At 48.9% G+C, this 26,803-nt stretch overlaps 1 protein-coding gene across 1 annotated transcript in view; it reads right to left on the bottom strand.

Moving 5' to 3' along the window:
• The window catches only part of PTGFRN (prostaglandin F2 receptor inhibitor), a 443,807-nt gene that overhangs the window by 304,478 nt on the left and 112,526 nt on the right, over window positions 1-26,803 (bottom strand). Inside the window, exon 2 of the mRNA XM_078656608.1 lies at window positions 7,238-7,603. Coding sequence (XP_078512734.1) covers window positions 7,238-7,603 — 366 coding nt within the window. The remainder of the gene's footprint in view (window positions 1-7,237; window positions 7,604-26,803) is intronic.

A 26,803-nucleotide genomic window follows, 5' to 3' on the forward strand; every position in this document is an offset into this window, starting at 1 on the left:
GCAATGTAGTCTGGTTGGACTTGCCCTCACATAGGCATTTGGGTAGCTTTTTGGAACAAAAGCCCAACTCTGCAAAAAGCAACCAAAAAGTGCAATGTGTCCATTTGCAGTCTTGTTAAATAAAATCTGTGTTGAATATTTGGAACTAAGTTGAGGTGGCTCTGGGCATCTGATTGTATAGGGCCTGAGAGGTGCATTGACACAGTTGGTTTGACACACATACTCTTAGCTCTATCGGCCATCCTTTTCCCCATTAGAACAGATTTAAAATCTTTCTTGTAAGGTTATAATACTCCCTCTGGCTCAACAATGCTCAATTCCCCATCCACCTCCTTTAGTAAACTGTTTCCATAAGCCAGCCAAGGTATTCTTGCTCTATGTTCCAGAGTCAGACAGTCTGTTATTATCTCTTTGGTGAATTTTGCGCCATCTTTACTCCACATGTTATACAAGTGCGTGACGGGGCGTGTCTGCAAGCCGTCCTCGAAATAGGAGACTCCTAATTCCTAATGGGCAATATCGTAACAAGCCACCTCAACTACAGCAATGCCCTCTACGCCAGCATCCCCACCCAGCTCCTCAGAAGCCTCCAGACCATACACCTTGCAGCCAGGGGCATCTTGGACCACCCCAAACAATCCCACATCGCCCCCACCTGAGAGACCTCCACTGGCTCCCCATCCAGAAGAGATGCCAGTTCAAGATTCTCATGCAAGCCTACAAAGCTTCCACAACCTAGGCCCTGCCTACATCAACCATCAATTAACTTTCTCCAACCTCCCAGATATCTAAGCTGCTCTTCACTCACCCTTGCACACACACCTACAGTGGTGGCCGATCCTCTTCCGGTCCTAGGAAGCTTGTTTCCGGTCCAGGGAAGGCATGGCTTGGCAGTTCGGGCTGGACTGTTCCCATGAGGCACAGGGTCAGACTGATTTGCATATGGCCATGTCTGAACTGGGGTGGCAGAGTGGGCTAAAGAACGGTGGTGGATTAAACCCAGATCAGTTGACTCGGTGTGACTGTTTGATTGGTTCAGATGCTCCGTCCATCACCACCCCCTTTTGGGCCGATCCTCTTCCTACATCGCAGCCAAGACCTGGCACGACCCCCGCCCCCCCTCCAGCTCTGTACAGCCCACTTGTTGGCAGACTTCAGAAAGAGAATCAAGAGCTGGCTCTTCGACAGAGACAGCGCCCAAATAACCCTGGGGTGATGGAATGCAACTTACAAATGCAGATTGAGCGCCACCATCTGGCACGCTGTCATAAGTGTAGTATTGGCAATTACGTGCCGAGTACCAGAAACCACCAGCTCAAATTAAGCACTTGAATCAACTTGCAATTCTCGCTCAAATCATGGAGGTGTTCAAACAAGCTTAGCTCCTTAGCGCCCAGACAAGGGCTGCGAAGCACTTTCTTCCTCTCAGTCCCAAGGATGTGGCCATTCCCTGCCAAAACATCATAGAACCTGCTTTCAAAGACCCAATCTTAAGAAATTCTTTCCAGAACTGGCTAAGAGACAGACAGGGGTTCTGCACCCCAACCTCAAAACCCATGTAGATTCCCTAATTGGTGCACGGACACCATAATACTACATGCATAGCACATGTATGCACACTACCACGCACGCAACACACGTCTACCCAGCAGAATGCTTGGGTTTCCATACTAATATTGCACAGCTGAAAACAATTCACAGCTCCACCATGACACTTCAGCCAGACTCAGTGAAGGTTTCCCAGAGACGCCTTGTCCTCTCCTGCTGACCCTGGCAGAACACCTTCCCTGCACAGTCCAGCACCCATGAACCAGTAACAATGGGTGGCAGGGACGGACTGGCACAAAAAATAGGTCCTGGCACTAAAATAAAAGTGGGCCCCATCAGCAAACCAGTCGGCTAAGAAAAGTGGCCCAAATTTGCAAATCAGGGCATTTTTGAACTTCTAAAGATTCACTGTATGGGTATTTTGCGAGGTATTGGAGAACACGTGCACTTGTGTTTGCTGGAAGCAATGCTTGCGCTATTATCAGGGAAGTCAATCAATCAATCAGGGGTTTATAAAGTGCGCTACTCACCCGTGAGGGTCTCAAGGTGCTGAAGTCTGTCCCAGCTGGCCATAAAACTGGACCACAAACTGCTTGAAAACTGGCACACACACTGGTCCGTTACACACACTGGTCCGTTAGACCAGTCCATTGGGCACTGCCTGATAGCCCTATAGCAAAAACAACAGTTGATGGGCTGAATGCAGAACAATGTCATACATTCACCCCTGTACAGAGATCTGGGCCTAAATCCATCGTTTTTTTGCTCCCCATGCCATTCCAGTTTGAACCCAGCCATATGCAAATCAGTCTTGACCCTGCGCCCCATGAGAACAGTCCAGCATCCCTTTGGTATCGCTTTGATAGCCCTGTAGGCCAGTCCCACTCCGATGGGTGGTAACACTCGAGTCCAGAGGTGAGGGACCCTCACGAGTCAGACGACCACTCTTCCTCAAACAGTAGATCTGTTCTGAGTGACACAAGATACACCTCCTGGCAGCGCCTGCCCGACCCTATTTCAGTTTCTAGCGCTGAGAGGCCGCCTCAGAATGGGGAATGCGATGCAGGGAGCAGAGTTGTGTGCGCTCACAAACAATATCCCTTACTCCATAATCTTTTTTTTGTTAATTCAACATACAATTTATAGAAATATTAAAACTAGGGAATGGTTCCCGTGCTTGGCATGTCTCAGAAAGCAGGGGCATCCTTGGGGCATGCAGGGGCATCCTTGGGGCACGCAGGGGCATCCTTGCTGTCTGTACCTTCGCAGACACCTGCTGTCAGGACCAGTGGTAACAAATGTGCTGTGAATCTGGCCAGACACGACCTTGTCTTGCGGCTTGTAAGATCTGAGGCGCACTGGAAACCTTGCCTTCGCCTGCGGTCCTCGCGGGACCCCAGCTCACTGTCAGGAGAACCACAGACGTATAAATGATGCAGATGTAGGTCGCTGTATGCAAATGAGCCTCACGGGGTGCCCTGAACATCTGTCCTGGAGCCGGCCCTCAAGGACCGCTCTTGGACACCCCTGTCTGGGCCCCGGGACAGACCTGTGTGGGCAGAGAGGGCTTTAGGATACAGTTACCCTGAGACAAAGTGGTTTCGGAGGTTGTCAATAATCTTTCCAAACCTGGACTAGTCCAATCCTTTAAGACGGGGGTGGGGAGGGCAGACAAATGTCTAGGAAGGGCTGTTCCATGCCAGATTTTCACGATCACCACTTTTGAAATAATTTCCATTTGGATTCATTGCATGTACAGGTATTTGAAGTGGATTTTAAAAGAATGGATCCTTCCCTCCTGGGCCTACACTGGACACCATAAGATGAGAACGCAGACCTCAGAAGCCTGAAGCTGCCAATGCTGAACATGCCTTTAAAGGGACAGTCCTGTCAATGACGTCACAACAATTGTCAAAGCCCAAACAGACATCAGAGGAAGGGGAGTCTGCCTCCGTCCAGGAGGAGTGAAGAGAGCCTGGCTGATAAAAAATACATGAGAGAAAGTCAGAGAACCAGACTTTCAAAAGGGCTGCAATGACAAGAGCTTGGACACCAGCCAGGGAACCCCTGGGACTGAGCGCGGACTGACTGTCCTGCGATAACCTTGGCAGGCACCAGAGTGCAAAGCTTGCAGGACACTCACTTGTGTTACACTTTTATACTTGCTATAGAATGTTTAGGTTTTTTGGAAGGAGAGGTGTTATCAGAGCCCTCCCTTCCATCCTGCGCTCTTTACTTGCCTCTATGTCATCAGAGATAGGCCAGTTTAACTCGGCCTGGTTGCGCATCTATCTATTTATTTATTTATTCAAGAGTTTTATATAGCGCTGGCTAGAACCGGAGGTATCAGAGCGCTTTACATGAGGTTCCACAAAAATTACATTACAAGATTAAATCAGTTCCAATTTAACTCAGTTGCTGGACAAACAATAAAAAGAGCATAGGAGACGAGATACTACGCTGAGATAGGGTACCACTCTAAGGGGCGTCACCCGCGGACCACCCTCCATCCATCAGAATGGATCCCGCTTCTCCCAGGTCCGCGCACTCGGATTACACAAATTGTGCATCATTTCTGGGCATCGAGTCGGCTTTCGGTGTCTGGTGTAATGAATATTTTTAGACGGTGCGCTGCCTGATCAGCAGATTGGTGAAATATAGCCTCCCTTTCTGATCAATGCTCCAGGTGACCTCCAGGAAGGTTGCGCACGTCCACGCCGGTCGGATCCTGTGACCGCCATGATGACCGAATGCATGGTCTCTCGCCAGTCGATTCGGCTGTATTACGGGTGAGGGGTGTTCTGCGCTCAGTGGGTGGAATGTTCAAATAGCCTCATAGCCCTTCTGCCGCCGGCTTTATTCATTGTTTAAGCCGATCTCTTGTTCTAGACCAGTGGTACTCAAAGTACGGCCCGGGGGCCGCATGCGGCCCTCCTGGTGCACTTGGCCGCCGTTTACTGGACTCAGCACCAACATGAAAAAAAAAAGTTAAATATACAGCAAACACTTATTTAAAGGTTAATTACATTTAGGGAATGGAAGTGACTAGGCCCTTAACTTTAGGAACACCTTCATTTGTAAAGACAGCCCCTAGATATACATGCTTTGCTTCCCCTACACCCACTTTACACGCCCCGCTGGCATCAGTGCGGCCCTCGGTCACACCATAGACCAAACTTTGCGTCCCCCGGGAAAATGTTTGTGAGTACCCATGCTCTAGACCGACGAATGCAGCATGGGACTATAACTCGGTTTTAGGGCCTTTAACAACCGGTATTGCTCAAATGTTTTAAATGAGACTGTGGGAGCGGAAGGTCTATATCAGATATTAAAGGCCCTGAGCCACGCCATTGTCTTCAAAGGAGCTCTCAATATTTCTGATGTTTCTAATACATCTGATTTGGCCTAACGGCTAAGGCGCTCGACCTCGGACCTGGGGATCTGGGTTTGAGTCTCTGCAACGACGCTGAACATCCTGTGATTCTGGGCAAATCACTTAATCTCCCTGTGCCTAAAAAATTAAAAAATAAAATAAATGTGTCCTCATGTAACGCAACTGGTGCTATGTAAAGCGCTCTGATACCCGATTCGGGTCAAGTTTGTGCTATATAAAAAGGTGTTAAAAAAAATAATAAAGATATACAACACACCAACCAAAGCATAGCACGCTAAACTGAGCTCACTACACTCACCATTAGATCCCAACAACATTACCTCAAGTTAACAGCTCATAGCATACCAAGGGATGGTCAAGGCGGAATGCTTTTAGCAAGACCTTGGGCCACTCACAATAAACTACGTAGACCTTAGACCCATCACCTGTTGCAGCACATCCACCATAAACAACCATATAACCACAAATACTCGAGTGTTACAGTTCATGAAACAAGACAGATTCTAGTCTGAGATGGAATCCTCAACATCAGGGGAGGAAGGTACCAAACCCGTTACCTCCTCAAGGCCATACGAACGTCATATAAATATGCGCTACATAACATGTTTGATATAACAACCCTCTGCTTACATAGTGCTATGACATGTTCCCCAGGCTACCTTAACACTATACAAAGTAATGCATATAATAACAATTAAAAAAAGGTTTCAGCAACCCAGGGTTATTGTGCGTCCAATACACGCCTCTTTTTGTCTTCGTTGTATCCCTTCACACTATTGGAGAGGTTGGAAGTTGAATTGGGTTTTTTCCTGTAGTTGGGAAGATAAATCCCAAAGTACGTTTCCCACCAGGTATGCTGCACTAGACAGCCTTTGAGATGAGGGCGTCCCACTCCCACTTCACTTGCGTCACCAGCCGCAGGGTATATGATACCAGTCGATTCTGGAAGTTTCCTTCCTGGTGCTGGAGACTTAAAAGAGCTTCCAGTTTCCAAACATTTCTATTCACCAAGTCCTGCATCACAAACAATCAACAACACGCCTTCTAGAACGTTCATTTGTTTGACGTCCGCAGCGGTTTTGAGATCTATGGTGACATCATTCACCGGATGTCTCATTTAAACTCTGATTTCAGAGGTATATTAAGTGAAAGGGGACATAAAGGATGGAGCAAAACCCTAGATATCTATGCAAAGCTCCTGCTGTGGGTCAGGAAACTCTGACATAGTACCATGGTAGTTCAACCACAGTACTGCTGTAGGTCGGCCATAGTACTATGGTAACACCGCCATAGTACTATGGTAACACCGCCATAGTACTATGGTGAGTCCGCCATAATACTATGGTGAGTCCGCCATAATACTATGGTGAGTCCGCCGTTATGGTAGGGCCACCATAGTACTATGGTAACACCGCCATAGTACTATGGTAAGTCTGCAATAATACTATGGTAACTTCACCATTATGGTAGGGCCACCATAGTACTATGGTAAGTCCACCATAGTACTATGGTAACACCGCCATAGGACCATGGTAACACCGCCATAGGACCATGGTAACACCGCCATAGGACCATGGTAACACCGCCATAGGACCATGGTAACACCGCCATCGGACCATGGTAACACCGCCATCGTACTATGGTAACTCCGCCATCGTACTATGGTAACTCCGCCATCGTACTATGGTAACTCCGCCATCGTACTATGGTAACTCCGCCATCGTACTATGGTAACTCCGCCATAGTACTATGGTAACTCCGCCATAGTACTATGGTAAGTCCGCCATAATACTATGGTAAGTCCGCCATAATACTATGGTAAGTCAGCCATAATACTATGGTAAGTCAGCCATAATACTATGGTAACTCCGCCATAATACTACGGTTCTGCGCCCAGGACTTCTGATACACTAATGTTCTAGGCGTGTCGCCTGCTCTCATGCCAACCAACACGCTCATGCTAATATCTAAAAACTCTAGACAACCATGCGCACCCCTACAGCGCCATCGCTATATTACGAGGACCCCCATGGACTACTGTGCAGCCCTGCTCCTGCAGCAGAAAACCGCGTGGCAGTACCTCAGACACCACAGTAATCTGGCATGGCTGCGGTTGCCACAGGGACCAGTGGTGGTAGTCCCATTATATATTTGATAGGATTGTCTTAATTATTTTTATGTGTATTGTACTTTTTGTGATTTTAAATAATCGAATAAAGTGGTTTGACTGACTGACAGCGGTGGTAGTCTGTGGTGCACGTATACTCTCAACAGTCGACGCGTCTCATGACATACCTCTGACTTGGACCGATGCTTCGTAGTTGCCCCCGACTGTGGCGTCCGTGCTTGGGGTCGAGCACTTGTACTCGCCCTGGTCGCTGGACTGGATGTCCTTGATGCGGAGCTCGACAACGCTGTTGTTGGTTCGCCGCAGTTCGATCGCCCCGCTATCGACGCGGGCCTTGTAGGGCGCGTCCGTGAAGGAGTAGTCCCAGGTGCTCACCACGCCCTCCAGGCCCGCCCCTCGAGTGACCTGCCAGTCAAAGTTCTGTTCCAAGGGTCCTTCGTATTCGCTCACCTCACAGGGGATGACCACCTCGGTGCCCTCGACGCGCAGTAGGGGCCCGGCGGGAACCTTTACCACTCGCCCTATGCAGATACCTGCAAGGAAAGGACAGAAGAGAAACTCCAGGTTAGAAGTCACGTGACACACTGACAGAGACACTGCCCACCTGCTCACATGGAAACTTAAGAGTAACATTAGAAAGTTGGAAAAAACAATTATTTTCAAACAAGGCCACGCCCTTAATGCTGTTACAGGGTCAATACAGCCTAGCAGAGTTTTTTAAAGCCCTAACGTGAAAATTAGAAAATAAATTCAAACTGCCAAGGGCAGAGAACAGTTATTCTGAGAAATCAAGATCACACATGCATACACCTGATGAGTTTGGGGGCTTCCCTGGCATTTAAATCCCCACACCAAACACTGGTAGAATGATCAGATGTGCCTCTAAATCAAGGAGGGTTGCATGAAACTGCAGGGATTGCTTCCCTACATCTGATCAAATATGTAAAAAACACAGAACATGTCATACAATTCTCACTTCATTTCAGAACACTGTAGGAAAAAGAAATAGGTATTGTAGAGTAAAAAAACCCTGGTGCATTAGTTTGTCTACAAATTTTCTAGGAAAATAAGAAGCAAAAACGCTGAAAAAATGAAAGCACTGTGCAGGAATCAGTTTGGCCACGTGTACATTTAGACAAAAGAATTAATAATGCTGTACTTTCAGGAAGTGGCAAGTTTGAATTTTTCACAATTCCCTCAGCGGAATTACAATTGTGAACAGTCCTGTTTTGAAATGCTTATAATTGCATACAATAACACAAAACAGATCAAACGCCTGAAATTAAATGAAAAGCATCTGTCAGTGTGCAATGAACAATATTTAGAACGTAAAGTGTGGGGAGTGATACATACTGGAGCAGACATAGAAAGGTGGAAAGTGCAATCAAAGATAAGACGGGTCTTTGAAGCTAGAACACCTAGTGTGATTTAAAATATGTTTTACTATCATAATGACGTTGTTTTTCTCTTCTTCTGCGATGCACAACAAGAAACAAAAACTCCCTTTGCAACAGTGCTGGGCAGCATGTGTTACTGACCCGTTATGCAATGTTAAAAACAGACCCCTGTACATGAAATCTAATAACTGAGTAAAAAGTGTCACCAGACCATGGCGGAAAATGTGAAATAGCAACAGCGAATCATAATCTTGCAACGCTAAAAATCGAACCCATTTTTTAAGTGCGATTGATCAAGTGATGTGGGAAAAGTTGCCCTGAAATTGTCAATTGTTTCTGAAAATGTAAACAAGTAGAACTCTCGCAGCCCTGGTCAGCATGACCAAATTTTCATTGGTTCCTGGCTTCTGCAATGCATAAACACAACGTATACAATACATACATTGCACACCTTTTACAAAATACATATAAACACAACGTATACAAAATATATATTGCCACTAAGGCTGCTTCTCTTTTATTGATTTCTCGCAAGACACGCCAGCAGTGGATATAGTATCCTTGCTCGAACATCCATTGGCCTGGCTCCTTAATCTTCAGAAATCTCAATATACCTCGAAAATAGCAATAATAATAAAGGTAAAAAAATGGCAAAAAAATAAAATAATAAAAATATTAAGATAAAGGCACAACTCGTTTCGAAAGCACAGATTCTACTAAAACAGAAACTAAAAGCAATACTGCACGCTAACATTTGCGTTGCTACTGGTCTGGTCAACAAAAGGTCTATCTAAGGGAGGTAAAGCACAACTGAAACTGGTTGAATTTTATGGTGAGTGTAAGTGAAAAGAAAGTGTGTTAAAGACAGAAAGGAATCTACAGTAGGAAGATCAGACTTTATCAGAAGTGTTTGCTGTCAACTACTCTTTTACACGCTCTAGTTAATAATATAGAAAAATGTAAATAAAGTACCAGAGGAACAGAAAACAAGATGCATGCATTTCTGAGTCTGGCTTTCAGAGGAGGGAATGACAGGCGAGTGACGGTGAGTGACGTGCACATTATCCAATTGCCTGCCTCCTTCACTTTAATTGACAAGCTCCTTATTAGCGTGAAAGAGAAATTGCACCTTGTGCAGAATTCAGCCACTTGACAGTCTAGTTCAGTCTGAACATTGGAAACTCAAGCGTGGCGGGGAGAATCATTCCGCTTTTTCAAAGGGTTTTGTTTCCTAAATTTTCTGACGGCTGTGGGGGTGGGTGACCGTGGGGGATACATTCTCAGTCCACACTCAACTCCATTAATTGTGCATCAAATATTTGCGCTTTTGTAAATTGCAATGTTTTGGTCTTTTTTTTTTTTACTTTCAGTCTGCCATGTGTTTTTGTTTATTTGCATTGCAGGTGATGGTATCCAAGCATTTTCGTCTCTCTCAGTTGCAACAAGAATACACTACATCCTCAATTTGTGGTTGTAGCAAAGAGTTTTAAAAATATCCTTCCTCAGGCACAGTTCTCTTCTGGCCCATCTCTACTGCACCAGGACATCTCTGCTCGCAAAGCGTTGCACGACTAAAGATGCGCGTTGCACGACTAAAGATGCGCGTTGCACGACTAAAGATGCGCGTTGCACGACTAAAGATGGCGGCAAACTGTGTGAGCAAGCAGTGGAGTATTTAATTCCATAAGTAACTGATGCAATATGGGGAATACTGAGGTCTGTATTTTTAGTACTTTATGCTGCTGCTGTCATCCACAAATATATATTTTAATTTTAAGGAATGCAAAGGTGTAAAGGCCATAGTTGGATGGAAATCATTATAAATATTAAACGGAGTAACAGTTGGTAACGGGACAAATCAGATATTTCAAGGGAGCAGGCCCCGGGGGTGTTCATTTTGGAACATAAGTAGATTTGCGTACAGCGGTACCCACCTTGTTCCCATTACTGTTCTTCAGAATGCAGGTATTTTTCCTGAATGTAGCTATTCTTTCCAAGCAATATAAAATGTGGGTGTTCAGTTAAGGTTTCAGTGGGTGCATCACGCCGTTCCAGCACCTCTACAGAGACATTCACTAATATGGTACACCTGACTTTGTGCACACAGTTCCAGACATGAACTTTCCATGTTAGTGCAACCAGAACCCCAAAGAATGAGCCCAGTTCAGCAAACATCAGTGTGAAAATCTAGAATGCAACTTCTTGACACAGAGGGGTATTCACAGTTTCAAAGTAATGCAATTATGCGGTGAGCTACAAAACTGGATTACACGTGGACAGTGGCTACTGAGAGGATGTAGCTTTACGGCTAGAGCAGTCGACTTCGAAGCTGGGGAAGTGGGTTTGAGTCTCGGCAACAACGCTTAACATCCTGTGATTCTGGGCAAATCACTTAATCTCCCCGTGCCTAACAAAAATAAATATGTCCTTGTGTAACGAAACTGGCGCTACGTAAAGCGCTCTGTTCCTTGATATTTTCGGGTCTAGTTTGCGCTATATAAAACTCTAAAAAAAAAGCCTGATGGGGCGCCTTGAAAAACATGATGGGTGTGCCTTAAAAATAGATAGAGGCCGACACAGATGTGCAATCGCCAAGGTGGCGAAGCCAAGCCCCCTGCCACAGTAAGGAATATAACCCCGCTGTGATCGACAAGAACTTCATGAGCATGTGTTCTGCTCCTGTTCCAGTTCCCACCCACCACCACCAGCCTAGATCCAGAAACGTTTTAAGGCCTGGCAAAGTGGGCAATTACCCGTGGCCCCCACATTCCAAAGGGTCCCCTGGGAAAGTGAATCGTCTCTCTATTTGACTGCTGTCCAGGACCGGACTGGGAACCACAACTGGCCCTGGCAAGGTGCTCGCCCCCCCCACCCACAAGGGGGGTTGGAGGTGCCGCCGAGCTCTTTGTCGGGGCCGCCGAGCTCTTTGTCGGGACGGTTTTCGGCCGATTTTGGTACAGGGACGATTTTTCAGCTAAACGGCCCCCAGGGGCACAAAACCGGCCCGCTATGGCCAGTCCGGCCCTGCTGCTGTCTATCCTATTTCTCTATCTGCACCTCTCTCCCTCTCTGCCTGTCTCTACCTCGGACTCTGTCTCTGTACCCTATATCACTTTAAGGATTGTTGGAGTCCTGAGCAAGACCTATTTCACATTTTTTTTAGGTTGCATTATTTAAGCTAAACTTATAATTTAGAATTCTTTGGCATCACACAATCTTGAATTAGCAGGAAATGGTTAATAACATTTAAATTTGTTCTAAACAGGGGACCCCAAATATGTCTTGCAGAGGGCCCTCAAAATTACTTAATATGACCCTGCCTAAACCTGATGGAAACCTCCCAGACCAAAAGTGATCCAGAAACTGTGCTAAAAAGTCCTGCCCAGGTCAGCATAAAACATTTTCTTCCCCCTATCCTTGTGCAGAGGAGGGAGTTAGTTATAATGCCACGTGCTCAGAATGGGAGACTCTGAATGTTTATCACCCTCTTGCGATTAACATCTCTGAATGACAGCTGCAAACAAAACACATATGCTCATGTGTTTGTCTTTTTACATAATGTACACATATCATTAGACTGGTGCTAACTAGAACAGAAACTGTTGCCTAATAAAGGTGTCATCATTGTAAGACAGCATGATTATTGTTTTAAGCCTGATGTTAGCCAAGATATTTTTATTTGATTAATAGTATGTGTGTAATGTATTTACTTACAGGGGCTTCCAGACATCCTTTTTCATCCAATGGTCTGTTATTTTATCGAGAGCTGCATGGTTACACCTTCTTTACCACCTAAGAGCTGCATGGTTACACCTCCTTTACCACCCAAGAGCCGCATGGTTACACCTTCTTTACCACCAGAGAGCTGCATGGTTACACCTTCTTTACCACCCGAGAGCTGCATGGTTACACCTTCTTTACCACCCGAGAGCTGCATGGTTACACCTTCTTTACCACCCTAGAGCTGCATGGTTACACCTTCTTTACCACCCGAGAGCTGCATGGTTACACCTTCTTTACCACCCGAAAGCTGCATGGTTACACCTTCTTTACCACCCGAGAGCTGCATGGTTACACCTTCTTTACCACCGAGAGCTGCATGGTTACACCTTCTTTACCACCCTAGAGCTGCATGGTTACACCTTCTTTACCACCCTAGAGCTGCACGGTTACACCTTCTTTACCACCGAGAGCTGTATGACTACGCCTTTGTTTACCACCGGACAGCTGCATGATTAGGCCTTTGTTTACCACCCGAGAGCTGCATGGCTACACCTTTGTTTTTTTACCCCCGAGAGCTGCATGGTTACACATTTTAACCCGAGAGCTGTATGGTTACACCTTCTTTACCACCCGAGAGCTGCATGGTTACACCTTCTTTACCACACGAGAGCTGCATGATTACACCTTCTTTACTACCCAAGAGCTGCATGGTTAAACCTTTACCACCCGAGAGCTGCATGGTTACACCTTCTTTACCACCCGAGAGCTGCATGATTACACCTTCTTTACTACCCAAGAGCTGCATGGTTAAACCTTCTTTACCACGAGAGCTGCATGATTACACCTTCTTTACTACCCAAGAGCTGCATGGTTACACCTTCTTTACCACCCGAGAGCTGCATGGTTACACCTTCTTTACCACCTTGGTTACACCTCCTTTACCACCCAAGAGCCGCATGGTTACGCCTTTCCTTACCACCGGAGAGCTGCATGATTAGTCCTTTGTTTACCACCCCCACCCGAGAGCTGCATGGCTACACCTTTTTTTTTACCCCGAGAGCTGCATGGTTACACATTTTAACCCCTGAGAGCTGCATGGTTACACCTTCTTTACCACCCGAGAGCTGGATGGTTACACCTTCTTTACCACCCGAGAGCTGCATGGTTACACCTTCTTTACCACCCGAGAGCTGCATGGTTACACCTTCTTTACTACCCAAGAGCTGCATGGTTACACCTTCTTTACCACCCTAGAGCTGCATGGTTACACCTCCTTTACCACCCTAGAGCTGCACGGTTACACCTTCTTTACCACCCGAGAGCTGTATGACTACGCCTTTGTTTACCACCCGAGAGCTGCATGATTACACCTTCTTTACTACCCAAGAGCTGCATGGTTACACCTTCTTTACCACCCGAGAGCTGCATGGTTACACCTTCTTTACCACCCTAGAGTTGCATGGTTACAACTTCTTTACCACCCTAGAGCTGCATGGTTACATCTTCTTTACCACCCGAGAGCTGCATGGTTACACCTTCTTTACCACCCGCAAGCTGCATGGTTACACCTTCTTTACCACCCAAGAGCTGCATTGTTACACATTATTTACCACCCAGGAGCTGCATGGTTACATCTTCTTCACCACCCGAAAGCTGCATGGTTACACCTTGTTTACCACCCAAGAGCTGTTTGGTTACACCTTCTTTACTACCCGAGAGCTGCATGGTTACACCTTCTTTACCACCCGAGAGCTGCATGGTTACACCTTTACCACCAGAGAGCCGCATGGTTACGCCTTTCTTTACTACCTGAGAGCTGCATGGTTACACCTTCTTTACCACCAGAGAGCTGCATGGTTACACCTTCATTACCACCTTGGTTACACCTCCTTTACCACCCGAGAGCCGCGTAGTTACGTCTTTCTTTACTACCTGAGAGCTGCATGGTTACACCTTCTTTACCACCCAAGAGCTGCATGGTTACACCAACTTTACCACCCTAGAGTTGCATGGTTATACCTTCTTTACCACCCTAGAGCTACATGGTTACACCTTCTTTACCACCCGACAGCTGCATGGTTACGCCTTTGTTTACTACCGGAGAGCAGCATGATTAGTCTTTTGTTTACCACCCGAGAGCTGCATGGCTACACCTTTTTTTTACCCCCGAGAGCTGCATGGTTACACATTTTAACCCCTGAGAGCTGCATGGTTACACCTTCTTTACCACCGAGAGCTGCATGATTACACCTTCTTTACTACCCAAGAGCTGCATGGTTACACCTTCTTTACCACCCGAGAGCTGCACGGTTACACCTTCTTTACCACCCGAGAGCTGCATGGTTACGCCTTTGTTTACCACCAGAGAGCTGCATGGCTACATCTTTTTTTACCCCAGAGAGCTGCATGGTTACACATTTTAACCCCTGAGAGCTGTAGGGTTATACCTTCTTTACCACACAAGAGCTGCATTGTTACACCTTCTTTACCACCCGAGAGCTGCATGGTTACACCTTCTTTACCACGAAAGCTGCATGATTACACCTTCTTTACTACCCAAGAGCTGCACGATTACACCTTTACCACCCAGGAGCTGCATGGTTACATCTTCTTTACCACCCAGGAGCTGCATGGTTACATCTTCTTTACCACCCGAGAGCTGCATGGTTACACCTTCTTTACCACCCGAAAGCTGCATGGTTACACCTTCTTTACCACCCAAGAGCTGCATTGTTACACATTCTTTACCACCCGAGAGCTGCATGGTTACACCTTCTTTACCACCCGAGAGCTGCAAGGTTACACCTTCTTTACCACCCGAGAGCTGCATGGTTACACCTCCTTTGCCACCCTAGAGCTGCACGGTTACACCTTCTTTACCACCCGAGAGCTGTATGACTACGCCTTTGTTTACCACGGAGAGCTGCATGATTAGGCCTTTTTTTACCACCCGACAGCTGCATGGCTACACCTTTTTTTTTACCCCCGAGAGCTGCATGGATACACATTTTAACCCCTGAGAGCTGTTACACCTTCTTTACCACCGAAGAGCTGCATGGTTACACCTTCTTTCCCACCCGAGAGCTGCATGGTTACACTTTCTTTACCACCCGAGAGCTGCATGGTTACGCCTTCTTTACCACGAGAGCTGCATGATTACACCTTCTTTACTACCCAGAGCTGCATGGTTAACCCTTCTTTACCACCTGAGAGCTGAATGGTTACACCTTCTTTACCACCATAGAGCTGCATGGTTACACCTTCTTTACCACCCTAGAGCTGCATGGTTACACCTTCTTTACCACCCTAGAGCTGCATGGTTACATCTTCTTTACCACCCGAGAGCTGCATGGTTACACCTTCTTTACCACCCGAGAGCTGCATGGTTACACCTTCTTTACCACCCGAAAGCTGCATGGTTACACCTTGTTTACCACCCAAGAGCTGTTTGGTTACACATTCTTTACTACCTGAGAGCTGCATGGTTACACCTTCTTTACCACCCGAGAGCTGCATGGTTACACCTTCTTTACCACCAGAGAGCCGCATGGTTACGCCTTTCTTTACTACCTGAGAGCTGCATGGTTACACCTTCTTTACCACCAGAGAGCTGCATGGTTACACCTTCATTACCACCTTGGTTACACCTTCTTTACCACCCGAGAGCCGCATAGTTACGTCTTTACTACCTGAGAGCTGCATGGTTACACCTTCTTTACCACCCAAGAGCTGCATGGTTACACCGTTGTTTAACACCCGACAGCTGCATGGTTACACCTTCTTTACCACCCGAGAGCCGCATGGTTACGCCTTTGTTTACTACCGGAGAGCAGCATGATTAGTCTTTTGTTTACCACCCGAGAGCTGCATGGCTACACATTTTAACCCCTGAGAGCTGCATGGTTACACCTTCTTTACCACCGAGAGCTGCATGGTTACATTCTTTCCCACCCGAGAGCTGCATGGTTACACCTTCTTTACCACCCTAGAGCTGCATGGTTACACCTTCTTTACTACCCAAGAGCTGCATGGTTACACCTTCTTTACCACCCTAGAGCTGCACGGTTACACCTTCTTTACTACCCAAGAGCTGCATGGTTACGCCTTTGTTTACCACCCGAAAGCTGCATGGCTCAATGTACCCGACTCGTGCGTATACCCATTCACCCATGCTGCTGTGCCCCATCGCCACCCGGAGCACTCAATGCCCTCAATCTGCCAGCTTGCAGTGCCCCCGTCCTCAATGTGTGGGGAGGGGCAACTCATATAGCCTGAAGCCTCAGGTGGACGGACCCTCGGGTCAGAGGTCAGGACCTCCCCTCACGATGGCGCCCTCGCCCACCTACTTTAAAACACACCCTGGCCGCCGCTCGGGCACTCAGCCCCCCCCCCCCCCCCCCCCCCCCCCCAGCTTCACCTACAGCTCATTTAAAGTCGAGATGTGTCTTAATCAGAGATTTGCATACCGGGGCCGCGCGCAGATAAGGGCTGCTCGGCATGCAAAGCCAGGGCGGAGAAGAGGGCTGTGGCACAGGGGCGGGGGGCGCCCCGGAGGAGGGGGCGGGGCGGGGGGCGACCCCGGTGGAGGGGGCGGGGAGGGGGCAGAAGGGCGGGGGGCGACCCCGGTGGAGGGGGCAGCTGCAGGGGTGGGCAGATTAGAGCGCAGCACCCCACGCGGGGCAGCAGACACACCGCTGCAGGCTCTGGTGCTGGCAGCAGTATCACTGAGACAGAATCTCCTGTCTCCAAGGAGTGGCTCTCCTGTCCCAGGGGACAGCGCCCACTTCTCTCTGTCCGGGGGCAGTATCCTGCCCTCTGTGTCCCGATGTTTTCCCGTTCTGACTAATCCCCGTGGGGCGCACCTGTGCTGGAGGGCAGAGGCGGGCAGGAAGCAGAGCTTGGGCAGATCGTTTTCCCAGGCCTGCTCACTGTGCCACACCCTTCCCATGCCTTCACCAGCGTATGCTATGATGCTGTGCTCTCCAGGGACTCGAAGGCCGCCTCGAGGCGCTGTGTGAACAGCAAGAGCGCTGGTTTCACGTGTTGGGAGAGAAAAGGTCCTCGCCTGGCTCTGGCAGCAGGTGCCATTGAATCACGCTCACTACAGCAAGTTCTGTATGTGTTTTACTTTTTGTTTCAGCACACACAAGAGTCACACGTGTGCATTGAGAGCTTTCTGTGACATGGAAGGAAACCCGGGACGGGGTCGGTGGTGGGGAGGGGCGCACTATGACGGCATCTGCACCGTCAGCTCAGCAGACTGCAGACAGACGGTGGTAGCAGCCAAGGATTAGTGTCGGGGAGGCCCGATTACGGACCACCTGTCTGGAAGTGTTGCTCACTAGCCTCTCCTGCCAGCCCCCTGCAACCGAGCTCTCACTTCATGTATGTGGAATATAGATGACGCATGAAGTCTGGATAGCGCGTGCATGGACTGTAGCTGTGCGTGCAGCGTCTGTTCCTGAGATCCCTTTTTCGGTCTCGGCTAGACCGCGCATGCGCAGTCTCAAAGAGACATGCTTACAATTCAGTGGGCTGCAGCCAGCCCATAGGCTTACCATTTGTTCGCTCCTTCTTCGCTCTAGTATTCTGCGTTCACGTTTTTCCATAGCATGTATGCGTCATGCCACTTCCTGTGTTAGTCCATCCCCCGGGGCATGGACCAAGTACTTGTGTCTACTTAATGCTCCCGTTTTAGCTACTTTTTTCTCTCTTTCTGCACTCCATACGGCTGCTCCTGTTTTCACTTGCTCCATCTTGGATTGCCGAGACCTATTGGCTTTGTCATATGTCGGAGTGGGACCGAAGATGGACGGTTTAAGAGTGTGTCAGACAGACATGTAAACTGACCCTTCCCGAATGTGGCTCTACTAAGTGCGCCTCTGTACAGGGTACACGAAGCAATCAATCAATCAATCATAGACATTTATAGAGCGCACTACTTACCCGGAGGGTCTCAAGGCGCTTGGGGAGGGGGGGGGGGGTGCTGCTACTGCTCGAACAGCCAGGTCTTGAGCTCCCTTTCTGTGGCTTGTCGTCATTGGGCGCTAGCACGCCTCATCATGGGCATACACGGATTATGCGTGCACGCCACAACATTGTTCTGCCTCACGGATTGCAGTTTTGTTAGACTGGGAGGGGTGCCCAAAGCACTACCTTTATAGTGGCGCAAGGCTTCTGCCTTTGCTAGGAGTTAAATCGTTACCAACCACAAGGGCTGTCCAGCAAACCTGAACCAGGGACAATCAGTCTATACACCTAACATTTGGTTCAAGAGGAGGATCACTTAAAATATACAATTCGGCACAACAGATTTAGAATTGCAGACAATAATAATAAATAAAGAAGGAAAAGAGAAAAAAGAAAAGAGTTGAAGAAGCCCTTCATTCAGAAAATTCACTGTTGTTGGTATAAAAAATGATTATTTATTACACATAGTATAAAATCTTGAACATTTCCGCTCAAGGCAAAATGCTCGTATACAAAAAACAAATCACAAACCAGACAAGTGGCAAACAGAACAATACATGTTACAATAAAGGTACAAAATGAACAAAAATAGTGTCCGTATGTAATTTTAGCCACATAGGCGTCGACGGCAGCTTGAACAAGTCATACTGTGGAGTGGACACTTAGTTATATCTGTCCAGAGTGTTGGGGAATAAAATTCCAAAGTCCGCGTTATTTACCGCCCATTCAATCAGCGGAACAATCAAGGCTCCCGCGACAAACTTGTGGGACGTCCAAGCTACTGTTTGCGATTTAGATCTTCAGAATTCTTATGGACGACCGTCATTGACAGACTGGTCTGATTGTTTTTATACAGACTTGTAACGCTCAAGTGAATTGCGAGTCCTGATGATGACCGTAAAGTGATACAGCGGTTGAAACGCCGTTGACGCCTATGTGGCTAAAATTACATAAGGACACATTATTTTTGTTCATGTTGTACCTTTATTGTAACATGTATTGTTCTGTTTGCCACTTGTCTGGTTTTTGATATGTTTTTTGTATACCAGCATTTTGCCTTGAGCGGAAATGTTCAAGATTTTATACTATATGTAATAAATAATCATTTTTTGTACCAAAAACAGTGAATTTTCTGAATGAAGGGCTTCTTCAACTCTTTTCTTATTTCTCTTTTCCTTCTTTATTTATTATTATTGTCTGCAATTCTAAATTTGTTGTGCCGAATTGTATATTTTAAGTGATCCTCCTCTTGAACCAAACATTAGGAGTATATTCGCTAGGAGTTAAGACGCACGAGTGCAGTGGTGGCAGAGTAAGTCAGAATGTATGCGTTACAATACCAAAATGATACATTGTTGTGCAGAACATGTATGTGAGCCTGCGAGTGGTACAGTACACCGAGGATACAGTATTGCGCCGGGTGTGTATGCGGGGTACATGCACTGGGTGTATAGGTGCCTGTTGAGGGTACAATACATGGAGGGCCATGGGTTCATCTTGGTGAAACATGGAGAGGAGGTAGAGAGATCCTCCCAGGCAGATGTGTGGATTGCTACATTCCTGTAGGCTGGGAGGGAGGGACACACACTGGGGAGCGGAGAGCAAGGCTTCCACTGTACACTTCAAAGCGTACCCTTTAATCATTGAGGGGTCACAAGGAAGGGGGTGGGCACATCTCAGGAAGTAGATGGGCTGATAAGAGAATCATAAAGAGTAGGACTGGAATCTCTGGGCTAACCATCGGGTGAGTGTCTGAAAAGTTTCAGCGTTCCGTCCATCATCTCCTTGTGTTTGCTTTGTTCGCCCTAAGTTGGCAGGGTATGCCCAGATGTGGGTTCCGGGCTCACTTTGCCACTGGATTCAAGCTAGCCTGGCTGATGACGGCTGTTAGCCAGAAACCGGTCATAGGATGCTTGATTCCGGTCCAGGGAAGACATGGCTTGGTAGTTCGGTCTAGACTGTTCCCATGAGGCACAGGGTCAGACTGATTTGTATATAGATGGGTCTGAACTGAGGTGGCGAAGTGAGCTAAAGAAGGATGATGGATTCAACCCAGATCTGTGACTGGGGGCAAGTGTCTGAAAAGTTTCTGCGCTCCATCCATCATCTTCTTGTGTTTGCTAACCTTCTGATGCACAGATCATTGTGGCTGATATCCAGGTGTGAACTCTAGTCACTCCCATTGCCTGTGTAGTAGGACTATGAGCTTCAGATACCTTCCTGCTGTGACAGACTGCTTCTACAGAGGAAGGGGGCATGTGGGTATGCACTTCAAATGAAGCAGAACCCCCAACATACAACTTCCAAGCCACAGACCGTAAATCACATTTGGTGGCTGGAAATGAACTTTAAGAAGGGGAGTTTAAGATCCCAAAATTGTCATCTTCCAAGCACCTAGACAGGCTGTATGAGGAGGGGAAGCTCTAAGACTTCTAAACGTGACCAGGACTGGGTGCCAAGGCCTGCCAGATTCACAGCTGGGTGAGGGGATATCACTCAGGGCATCAAAGACCGCCTGCCCTTAGAGCCTGGACACCAGGTGCCTGCTTCCAAATACAAGTATGCCCTGTGAGGAAGAGGAGAGCATTGGAGGGTAAGTTCCAGTGGGGAGCGCTGTCGAGTGGGGTCCTGTGCGAGGTATGCCGAAATTGCTTCTGCACCGATGGATTAATGCCCATGTGCAGCACAGAGGCAGTGACCCCCGTATGCCAGCAGAGGGCCGCTGTGCAGATAGCCATGCAAATGTCTGCTGTGTGGTAAAAGCCAATGCTGTGTGCGGTAGCGTGGCAGTGACCACGTATGCCAGGAGGGGGCGCCAGAGAAAAGAATGCCATGGGGTAAGGGTTGAAGCCTTCTGCAGTAGCAACACAATTACCCCATATGCCAGGAGGGGCCGCCATGGAGAACTTTACTTGGCTGACTGGCCCCGAGCCCATGGGCAGTGTATAGCGGTGACCCCGTATGTCAGAGGAGGTCATAGGAAGTACCAAGGAATGCAACTTGTTTTACCCCACTGGAGAAAAGAGGATACCGTGGGAGCACAGTCACACAGGTGAGGGTTCCAGGACAGGATCGTCCTAGCCACCCCTCATCGGGAGCGAACAAACACTTACCCCGCAGTAGAAGTAGCAGAAAATCTCTGGTTGCTACAGACGTCTGACCGTGAGCCAGAGATTCTTCACCCATCGAGTGCAGCCACTTATCCGTCGTGTGGGTGTCTTACCTGAACTGGGCTGCAGCCGCTGCGAGGTAAGACTTGGTGTAAGCCAGTTTGCCCTAAGGGAAGTTGATGCTAGTTGAAGCGCAATAGCGCTGGAACGTTCTTGACTTTACAATAGAGTCATAGTGGACTCTTGAGACTCGGACAACTAGTGGGGGCATACCCTGGATGTCACCAATAGTAAATGGATAATAGCCACAATCGTTAACGGGAGAAGTGAGTGTGACAGGGAATCGCCAAAGAAACACTAGAGCCCTGACCTCAAGGGAGAACTGTGTAATTGTTTGTGAATGTTGTATTCTTCCTTTGTGTGGATGGCAATTTAAATAAAATACTTCTTTTATTATAGTACTAAGCATTTAGCTGTACAACGAATTATTAATGCTGATGCATAAGTTTTGAGATGTGAGCCCGTGTTCTCTAATCTGCATCCAAACCCACCCCTCCGAGGAGCCTTGGACTGCTCGGACCATGCCTACCTTGAGAGTCAAGTGCAGAAGGGATACCTGGCCCGGCTGCTGAGTATCCGTAGTCAGTCGGGCCCTGGGACATCAGGTGTGAACAGTCACAACCACCACGGTTGGATCAGTAACCCGCGCTAGCCAGGTGGCCCTCTGACAAGGATTCTGACGACATGCTCAAACTTCATTGGCTGTTTGCAGAAGCTGCCAACAGTGGAGCCAATGTTCACACATTGTTGATGGTTCGGGTTGAACTGGCTTGCCATGAGCTTCCAACTTTACCCAATTGCCCAACATAGACCTTTGATACCCATGTAGTGGAGAAGTGTGGCTCAATGGTTAGAGCGGCAGACCCTGATGCAGAGTTCTGGCCCGGGACCAGGGTTCAATTCCCCGCCTCGGCGGGTCTGAGCTCAAAAATTCCACGGACCTGATAATTCTCGCTTCGGTGCCTATTCCAATCATGGAGTCCCACTCTGCAACTCTGGGCAATAGCTTGCTTAATCTCCACACCGGCCCCCACAACGCTAAGGATGCCTGGCCTCCACCTTGGGGGTGCCCAGGAGTGGACACCTCACAGGGAAAGCCAGGATGGGTTCCACAGCGGTATTCGTACAAGCGCCTTGAGACCCTTGCGGGTGAGTAGTGCGCTATACAAGTATCAATTTACATTTACAGCATGTTGTTGGTCACTTATATTCCGCATCAAAAACAGGCTTGTTGTAGGAGGTTAGATCTTAGCAGTTTCATTATTTACCGCATAAGTACTGAAACTTGTGAATATTGGAATGATTGGTGTCATTTACAGATACCGCTTTTCTGATTTACAGGTCACCACGCTTTCCACTGCTGGCGACCAATTGGGATTGCAGATGGATTGTCTACGAGCAATACATAAAAAAATCAGCAGATTCTAATGGGACGATTGTGAATCTTTTACAAAAAGCACACATTCGCGATCAGTTACTTATTGGAACAGTATGCATTCTCTAATTTTATATGATCTGTTGAGTTGTTTATGGGTTTCACAACTGACCATATTGATGTCCTGTATCTTTCCAGCATCATTTCAGTGTTTAAGATCATTTACTGATTGGTAACAGTGCATGGTGTGTTCACTTACGCTGCCCTTGTTGCCAATATATTTTCATTTGTGACATCTATTCATTAAGCATTTGTTTTGTGTACTTGTTAGTATTTGATAACAGTTTCTCTCTTTTTCTCTCTCTATCTACACATATACACTCATGTTGCACTATATTAAAGTGTGTACGTACAGATAACGTAAAACTTTGGTGTTTGACATTATCCTTATCGTATTATGCTTATGGTCACAGGATTATGCGATTGCGCGGCTACAGATTTTTTCACATAATTCTAGATGTGCCACATTTGCTACATAATCAACTGCTGCATAATCTGATTTAAATACATTATTTTGCGCTCAAACGGTTCAAATGTTACAAAAAATGCATTTACATGTGTTGCTGTGCAGCGGAAGGGCCTTTGCAAAGGTTGACCTATCAAGTCTGTCATCCTAACCCCACTGCGTTAATACATGTCTGCACGAGCTCCATGCCCTCTACATTTCATACATCCCTGCTGCATACATATTTATCCATCACATCTGTCCTCGCTTTCCTCTACTTTATTTCACAGCACAGAGTATTTAAATGTCCGCCCCCCTCTTCGCTCTTCTATATTTATATCCGAGGTGTGGAAAGGACTCTTAATCCGCCACGCTCGCTCCTGCACAGTATCTACACTTCCTTGGTGTTCCAAGGTGTGAATCACAGCTCCCTTCTCCCGTCTAGATTATAAATATTGCCTCAGTCTCCGTAAGATTTCTAATGCACACCGTGCATCTCGATCGCTCACCTACGTGCTTTTACGATGATCACGTTTCTTACGATAAGTCGTGTTACAGCACCGCAGGAGGATAATCCTGCTTCAAAGGCCCGTCTGATGGTTGCAAGAGTAAGCCAAAACAGGAGGAGCTAAGGCAGGCTTATGGAGAAGTGAGCTTCTCAGAAAAACCAAAATCCCACATCAAGAGCACAAAATTGGAGCACGTAGCGGCACAGAATTCTTCTCTAATGTTCTGAATCAAGCAGATGCTAGGCAGGTGCTTGTGAATTCAAGAAAAGGACCTCACCTCCTGTGTGGTTGTGGAGTTTGGGAGTTCTCAAGCGTTTGAGTAGGTCACAAAATAGAATTGAACATTTTTTTAAAGCTAAGGGGTCACTAGGAACAAGCAAGTGTATCAGAGGCTTATGGTATATACATGCAGCAGTCTTTACATTTTGCCTCAGGATTGAAGACTCATCTAAGGCACAGTGCACAGTAGCATAAGCATAGCGCAACGATTCTCTTTTATACAGGAGGTTGTACTCCCGCCACTGACTGACTGCAAGGCGATCTCCATTTAGGTGGTCTTCACATGGGGGCATCATAGGAGTAGGGCTGTTGACACCAAGGTCCAACATCCTCTCTCGCATGGACAGCAGACGCGAAGACGTGCATAGCGGCAGGATCTGCATATGGTCCTCTCATGTCCTTTGACCTTTCTGACCTCTCACCCCAACAGTGCTCTATACACTCCTCTACTCCCAACTCTTACTTCTTGGGTAGATACATAATTAAGAGCCAGCAATGGTCAGTTAACTGGGAAATGCCATGTATGGCTCGGGTGAGAACTGACCGTGATGAGCTGTGGACAGGCCACGGTGGCCAAACTGGGAACCAGCAATAATGCATTTACAGGATCAGGTACTTATGAGCTCGATGGAAACTGGCAATGGTGTCCTAGCTGGGAACGGGCAATAGAGCAGGTAACAATGAGTCCGCTACAAAGCGGCAATGATGAGATAGAAGGGAGCTAGCGAGTGGGGCAGGGAGACTTGGTAGACACACTGAGTGGGGCAGGGAGGCTGAGCGAGTGTGTAGAAGTGGGGGCAGGGCAGATGAGTGAGGGAGCCTTAATGGGGCAGGGAGGCTGAGAGAGTCAGAGTGGGAAAGGGAGGCTGAGCGAGGGAGTCTCAGTGGGGCGGGGGGGGGGGGGGGGGGGGAGTCTCAATGGGGCAGGGAGGCTGAGCGAGGGAGTCCGAGTGGGGCACGGAGGCTGAGCGAGGGAGTCCGAGTGGGGCACGGAGGCTGAGCGAGGGAGTCCGAGTGGGGCACGGAGGCTGAGCGAGGGAGTCCGAGTGGGGCACGGAGGCTGAGCGAGGGAGTCCGAGTGGGGCACGGAGGCTGAGCGAGGGAGTCCGAGTGGGGCACGGAGGCTGAGCGAGGGAGTCCGAGTGGGGGAAGGGAGACTGAGCGAGGGAGTCAGAGTGGGGCAGGGAGGCTGAGCGAGGGAGTCAGAGTGGGGCAGAGAGGCCGAGTGAGGGAGTCCGAGTGGGGCAGGGAGGCTGAGTGAGGGAGTCAGAGTGGGGCAGAGAGGCTGAGTGAGGGAGTCCGAGTGGGGCAGAGAGGCTGAGTGGGGCAGAGAGGCTGAGCGAGGGAGTCTCAATGGGGCAGGGAGGCTGAGCGAGGGAGTCCGAGTGGGGCACGGAGGCTGAGCGAGGGAGTCCGAGTGGGGCAGGGAGGCTGAGCGAGGGAGTCAGAGTGGGGCAGAGAGGCCGAGTGAGGGAGTCCGAGTGGGGCAGGGAGGCTGAGTGAGGGAGTCAGAGTGGGGCAGAGAGGCTGAGTGAGGGAGTCAGAGTGGGGCAGAGAGGCTGAGTGAGGGAGTCCGAGTGGGGCAGAGAGGCTGAGTGAGGGAGTCCGAGTGGGGCAGGGAGTCCGAGTGGGGCAGAGAGGCTGAGCGAGGGAGTCCGAGTGGGGCAGGGAGGCCGAGTGGGGCACTGAGGCTGAGCGAGGGAGTCCGAGTGGGGCAGAGAGGCTGAGTGAGGGAGTCCGAGTGGGGCAGGGAGGCTGAGTGAGGGAGTCCGAGTGGGGCAGGGAGGCCGAGTGAGGGAGTCTCAGTGGGGCAGGGAGGCTGAGCGAGGGAGTCTCAGTGGGGCAGGGAGGGCGAGTGAGGGAGTCTCAGTGGGGCAGGGAGGCCGAGCGAGGGAGTCCGAGTGGGGCAGAGAGGCTGAGTGAGGGAGTCCGAGTGGGGCAGAGAGGCTGAGTGAGGGAGTCCGAGTGGGGCAGGGAGGCTGAGTGAGGGAGTCAGAGTGGGGCAGAGAGGCTGAGTGAGGGAGTCCGAGTGGGGCAGGGAGGCTGAGTGAGGGAGTCCGAGTGGGGCAGGGAGGCCGAGTGAGAGAGTCTCAGTGGGGCAGGGAGGCTGAGCGAGGGAGTCTCAGTGGGGCAGGGAGGGCGAGTGAGGGAGTCTCAGTGGGGCAGGGAGGCCGAGCGAGGGAGTCCGAGTGGGGCAGAGAGGCTGAGTGAGGGAGTCCGAGTGGGGCAGAGAGGCTGAGTGAGGGAGTCCGAGTGGGGCAGGGAGGCTGAGTGAGGGAGTCAGAGTGGGGCAGAGAGGCCGAGTGAGGGAGTCTCAGTGGGGCAGGGAGGCTGAGCGAGGGAGTCTCAGTGGGGCAGGGAGGGCGAGTGAGGGAGTCTCAGTGGGGCAGGGAGGCTGAGCGAGGGAGTCTCAGTGGGGCAGGGAGGGCGAGTGAGGGAGTCTCAGTGGGGCAGGGAGGCTGAGCGAGGGAGTCTCAGTGGGGCAGGGAGGGCGAGTGAGGGAGTCTCAGTGGAGCAGGGAGGCTGAGTGAGGGAGACTGAGTGGGGCAGGGAGGGCGAGTGAGGGAGTCTCAGTGGGGCACTGAGGCTGAGCGAGGGAGTCTCAGTGGAGCAGGGAGGCTGAGTGAGGGAGACTGAGTGGGGCACTGAGGCCGAGCGAGGGAGTCAGAGTGGTGATGGGAGGCTAAGCGAGGGTGTCAGAGTGGGGCAGAGAGGCTGAGTGAGGGAGTCTCAGTGGAGCAGGGAGGCTGAGTGAGGGAGACTGAGTGGGGCACTGAGGCCGAGCGAGGGAGTCAGAGTGGTGAT

This window comes from Lissotriton helveticus, chromosome 8 (assembly GCF_964261635.1).
Source record: "Lissotriton helveticus chromosome 8, aLisHel1.1, whole genome shotgun sequence".
NCBI lineage: Eukaryota > Metazoa > Chordata > Amphibia > Caudata > Salamandridae > Lissotriton > Lissotriton helveticus.